Source organism: Pantherophis guttatus, chromosome 7 (assembly GCF_059756535.1).
Source record: "Pantherophis guttatus breed Tessera chromosome 7, ASM5975653v1, whole genome shotgun sequence".
Lineage (NCBI taxonomy): Eukaryota > Metazoa > Chordata > Lepidosauria > Squamata > Colubridae > Pantherophis > Pantherophis guttatus.
Window position 1 is genome coordinate 21448434 of NC_142069.1, and position 6000 is coordinate 21454433.

At 39.5% G+C, this 6000-nt stretch overlaps 1 protein-coding gene across 2 annotated transcripts in view; it reads right to left on the reverse strand.

Annotated features, from left to right (window-relative positions):
• The window catches only part of AGK (acylglycerol kinase), a 44632-nt gene extending 39602 nt beyond the window's left edge, over nt 1-5030 (reverse strand). Inside the window, exons 1-3 of one of the 2 annotated variants that reach the window (XM_034402695.3) lie at nt 4853-4969; nt 2429-2620; nt 2112-2277 (exon numbers count right to left, since the gene is read on the reverse strand). In XM_034402695.3, coding sequence (XP_034258586.2) covers nt 2112-2221 — 110 coding nt within the window. In that variant the 5' untranslated portion in view covers nt 2222-2277; nt 2429-2620; nt 4853-4969. Of the gene's footprint in view, nt 1-2111; nt 2278-2428; nt 2621-4852 lie in introns of both variants that reach the window. The other variant, XM_034402694.3, reaches the window with a different exon arrangement.
• Nucleotides 5031-6000: the final 970 nt, after the last annotated feature.

Below are 6000 nucleotides of genomic sequence, written 5' to 3' on the forward strand. Positions count from 1 at the left end.
GAGGTGGCTGGATGGAGTCACTGAAACAGTAGGCATGAGCTTAAATGGACTCCAGAGGATGGTAGAAGATAGGAAGGCCTGGAGGAACATTGTCCATGGGGTCACGATGGGTCGGACACGACTTTGCAACTAACAGCAACAAATAGCTATTTATCAGAGCCAATGAGGCTTTCTTATAAATAAAGACAATGATGCTTAAAGGCCTCTTTGCAGCATGCATGCCTCCTGTTTAAAAAAAATATGAAAACTATTTCTTGAGCACCATACTGCCTATTCCTGTATTATTGCATCAGGAACAATTCATGCTAAGTCTATGAGGACAGACTGAGGGAACAGGGCTTGTTTAGCCTGGGGATATTACAGTATGCTTCAAATATCTGAAGTGATATCACACAGATGAAGCTTGTGATGTGTTCTCTATCATCCCAGAGCATGAGACATGGAATTTAATGGTTCAAAATCTTCAGAAGATATACTGGAAAGTGTGGATGACCTTGGGGAATGAGGGGAAGAGATGCTGTCTAGGAAAAAAAAATCAGAGGAGAGGGAGGAGACCCCAAGGGATTAACAATCAGAGAAAGAAATTTAGAAAGGACCCATCCTAATTGATCATACAGATAAAAGTGACAGCGGGAAATCTTCAGATTTTCAAGACTGATGTCAAATCTCCCAGTTAAAACAAGACAGAAAACAAGAGAAACTAATTCTACTTTATAGTAAGGCCACATTAAGAGAATCCTGCAAGTCTGAAGACACAAACTTGCTTGATCAAGTAGGGTGGGGTCCTTCCCAACTTTTTTTTCTCTGATATAGTTAAGCCTTTTGGGACTTCTCCATCTTGTCTAGTTGTTTCGTAGACAGTATCTCTTCTTCGTGTTTCCCAAGATCATTCACATATTCCACTACAGAAGGCATATTTGGGATGGATGTTGGAAGAAATTGCCTAAAAGTAAAAGCAGGCAACCAACTAATAGAGGGTGGTGGAGAGCATTTGGCCTTTAATGAAGATTGGACTAGAAGATATCCAAGGTCCCTTACAGCTCATCCTATTCTGAAGTCAATGGGATATACCTTTGCTTGAAAGTATTATGATCACATCTTTTCGTAGCAGATAATACATTGACTTACAGTCCATTTGTATTGTACAAATTGATTTGTTAAATGAATTTTGCACCATTTTGCGACAGTTGTTAAGTGAATCACTGAAGTTGTTAAGTTAGTAACAGACTTATTAAGTCAGGGGTGGGCAACAGTGGCCCTTTTACAACCTGTGGACTTCAACTCGCCAAGCTGTCTCTGGAATTCTGGGAGTTGAAGTCCAACAGGTTGTAAAAGGGCCACAGTTGTTCACCCCTGTATTAAGTGAATCTGGCTTCCCTATTGAGAAGTTCACAAAAGGTGATCATGTGACCCCGGGACAACTGTAAAGGTCATAAATATGAGTCAGATCACAAGCATCTGAATTTTGATCATGTGACTATGGGGAAATAATGTAATGCAATAAGTGTGAAAAATGGTCATAAATTGCTTTTTTCGTGCAGTTGTGACTTCGAGCGGTCACTAAATGAAGTGTTGTAAGTCGAGGACTATCTATATTCATCATTGATTCTGACCTTAAATAAAGCTAATTGATGTTTTAATCGAAAATGCATTTTCTTTCCCCATAGTAATTTTCTCTCCTGATTCCTGAGGAAAAAATACGAATTAAGTTCATAAAACTTTATACCCAAAGATGTTTCCCTTTGACAGATACGTAAAATGGAAATTCAGTCTCTTGCTGACCCAATTGCTTAAGCTATTCATAATTTTATACACGGATTCTGAGATTATACACACACAAACAACTCTCCAAAGTCTTTAAAATTCCCCGACCTGCTTTCTTATGACATTCAGAAAAGCTATTAAATCCAAATAGCTTCGTATGATGGAGAGAAAAGATTAGCTTGCAGGGTCATTCCTCATTCCTCTACCCATTTCTCTGATCTGATTCAAAACATTCCTTGGTTACAACAAAGAGCAAAAACTAACTAGGGGACAATCTATAGCTCTTTTGCCACTTCTGTTTGGAGTGTTTTTTAAAAATTATCATTGAAAGACTCCATAATAATTACCAGTGTTTTCCATAAAGCCAGTTTCCTCCCCATGTAACCAGGCAGATCCCAACTGTAGTCTTCTTCCAATGATTTCTGAGGGTTTGAAGCATGGTGATCACCTTCGCCATGTTTAGGTTTTATTCTATAACAATTCCGATGTGAAAAAAGGCCTCTGTGTGGTAAACTATAAAAAAGAAATATGAATATTCTTAAAACTAGATAATAGATTTGAAGTTAGTTCATCAATGTATAACCATGTATCCTTTTCAGCAGGTAGTATGCAGTGAACTGTGAACTCTTTTTGCAGGTGTGACAGGTTTGAGAACAATTCTAACCAATTTTTCTAGGCCTTGTCTTGGCTTCATCAGTTTCACAATCTTCCATTTCTTGACAATTTTTTGTACCCTTGAAGTAGCTAGCAGGAATCTGTGCCTTGATTTGTAAGAGTGAATGATCTTCATTTTCAAGTGCTCAGACAACTGCTTACAGGAGCCATGTTTGTTAAAAGTAGAAACAACAATCACAACCTGAAAAAATAGAAGAGATAAAACTGACCTGTAGAATTTTGTGGCTAACTAAGCCTAATCAGTCAATAACTTTTTAGGCGTTATTCATAGCATCACTGGGGGAAAAAAGTAGTGCTGAATTACTGGGATAGTGTTGAAACTTGTACAAACTGCCGCGTTGTTTTGTTATTTTAAATTTGTAAACCATAGTACCTATACACAATAACCACAAAACATGTTTTACAAACCACAGTGATTGGGTTTATTCATCAGACTAAGCCAAAATTAAACAAGTAGCATTGTATCTTAGTGCAATGTATAAACCCTGTAGAATGAAGCATTCGTTATTCAAAGAAAGTGTAGGGTCAATCTCACCATATTCACCAGCATCCTTGGCAACTTACTCAAGTCTTTCTTACCCTCCTTCATTACTCAAAATCTGTAGCATGGAGATATGGCTGTTTTAATGCTCCAACACAAGTAGGGTTAAATTAATTAATAATTAACCAGGAGAACGGCTTGCCTCCAGAAGTTGTGAGTGCACTGGAAAGTTTTTAAAGAGATTGCACAGCCTTTTGCCCGGGATTGTATAAGGACTCCTCCTCGAGCAAAGGGTTCGACCAGAAGACCTCAATTCTATATTCTGCATGTTCAATATTTAAAAAGAAAACATACTGGCAAGTGACTTGCCATTGCCTTCTTCCTAGGGCTGAGAAAATGACTGGCCCAAGGTCATCCAGATGGTCCTGTGCCTAAGGCAGGCCTAGAACACCAGGTCTCCTGTTCCTAGCTTGATGCCTTAACTCAGGGGTGTAATTGGCTAGCCCCAGCTGCTCATTTTCTACATTGCAGAGCTGAAGAAGCATCTTGGATGAGAAGCGAAACGTCTTCAAAGAAAAACGAAGTCCAGTTGCCTCTTGAAAAATAAGCACCTTTGGTAGGACAACCATGACCTGGATGACTGAGAATCTCCATTGACTTCTTCAGCTCTGATGAATGAGAAGCAAAATGTCTTAAAAAACCAAACCAAAAAGTCCAGTTGCTTCTTGGGGAAAAAAAAAAAAGCACTTTTCGGATTGGAAAACAGCAATGTAGAAAATGAGCAGCCGGGGCTAGCCAATTGCATCTTCTTTTTTAAAAAAAAAGAAATCTTAGCTCACCAAGTGTTAAAATAATCTATAGGTTGAGCTTGAGATGACCATATTCTCTAGGACTTTCCTGAAATAGGTGCTGCATGGACACTTAATTCTCTCTTTTTTTTAATATATATATAATTTTTATTAATATATTCTATACACTAATATACAAATAAAATATACAATCCTGCCATCATGGTATAATGATTACATTGTCCGTAAATATAAAATCATTCCTTTATACATACATATTTGCCATCATATATATATATATACATCATCATATATCTATTCTATCCCACCTTTTCTGGACCCAATCGTACCATACTTTCCAACTGTTATAAAATTCTGAATCTTTTTTACCATTGATCAATCTAGTTAATCTATCTGATTCCGCACACTCATTAATTTTATATATTATTTTCAAATCTATCGGTAAGTATTGATTTTTCCACTCCTGCGCATACGCTAATCTTGCTGCAGTGATAATGTGAATCAACAAGAACCATATATCTGATTTAACATTCAAAGGTTTTGCCCCCAATAGGAAAATCTCAGGTCTTAATTCCAAATTAATTTGTGTAATTTCCAAAATCCATTGCCGTATTTTTTTCCAATATTTAACCGCCTGTGGGCAGGTCCACCATTGGTGAAAATTAATCATGGACACTTAATTCTCAAATGGCTCATCTTGAGTTTTCAGTTTGTAGAATCTGATCTAGGCAAACCATTTCCTAATATGCAAGTTTCAGCTGCACTGGGTCCACCACGTTGACCGTCATGGGCATTCAATATTATGGAAACTGTTAGTCTACCAGGGGTCTCCAAACTTGGCAGCTTTAAGACTTGTGGACTTCAACTCCCAGAATTCTCCAGCCAGCATAGCTGGCTGGAGAATTCTGGGAGTTGAAGTCCACAAGTCTTAAAGCTGCCAAGTTTGAAGACCTCTGATTCTAAGCCCACGAGGAGGTTCCGGGCGGAAGACTGCCACGTGCTGACCAGGTGATCCTCAGCCAATCGGTGCCGGCGAAGAACCCGCAGAACCCATTTCGAATCCTTTTGTTGCAGGGGCGGCGATTCTAAATAAAAGGTGATCGCCTCCGCGCAGGGCTCTCACCTGAGACGAGGAGCCTCGCAGCATCGCCTTCGGTCTCCCCCGATGCCCGGCTTAACCTCTCTCCGCCTCCCAGCTTTTTAGGGGCGGGGCATGCTGCCTCTGGCCGTTTGCAGCGTAGCTAGGAGGAAGGGTCTCACTTTTTTTGCCTTCCCGCTGACGCCGCTGCCAGTTTCTGCTCAAGCTTCTCTTTGCCCGCTTCCTGGTGCTGCGCTTAGCTTTGCTCGCCGGGAAACACAATAGCCTCGCCTTGGTTCCGCGCGGCATCAGGTCGCCCTTGCTTGTAGAAAGGGCGCAAGGAAGGAGGGGACCTGGGTTGTTGTTCCAGGCCTCGTCCTCAGTTTTGTTGAGCACAACCCTTCTGGGAGTTGCTTTTTATTGTCGGAAGGGAAGAAGAAAGTTAATAAGCTCCCCCCCGACTGCGCCCTTTCCTATTTATTTGTTTATTATCACATGTATACACTGCCCATCCCATTATCTGCCTATTGTGGGTGGTTGCCAAATTCGTCATAACTGTATTATTATTATTTTTTTACATTGAGGGCTGTTGTCCAGCGTTTTTATTATTAAAGCGTTGTAATCTTTTCACCACCCTAAATGAGTGATTTATGTTCTAGGGCACAGACAAAAGAGTAGGAAGTACATAAAGGGGTTTATGAGTTGTGTATCCCCCAGTTTTTTCAAGAAAATGAATTTTTGATGGATGCAGTCAACCTAGCATTTTGATGTCACGTCTGGTCATTTATTCTACATAAAATGCTTATTCAAGATCTTCGCTCAAAGCTTTTAGAATAGAATAGATTTTTTTATTGGCCAAGTGTGATTGGACACACAAAGAATTTGTCTTGGTGCATACGCTCTCAGTGTACATAAAAGAAAAGATACGTTCATCAAGAATCATAAGGTACAACACTTAATGATAGTTATAGGGTACAAATAAGCAATCAGGAAACAATAACAATATAAATCGTAAGGATACAAGCAACAAAATTACAGTCATACAGTCATAAGTGGAAGGAGATGGCCTTTTGGGGTACCTTATAAACTTATCACCGATTAAAAGCAAAAACTAACACCAGGATATGATGGGATTCTGTCCTATTATGTAGCAGAAGATAGTCCCAAATATGCCATAAATTAGACCCACTCAA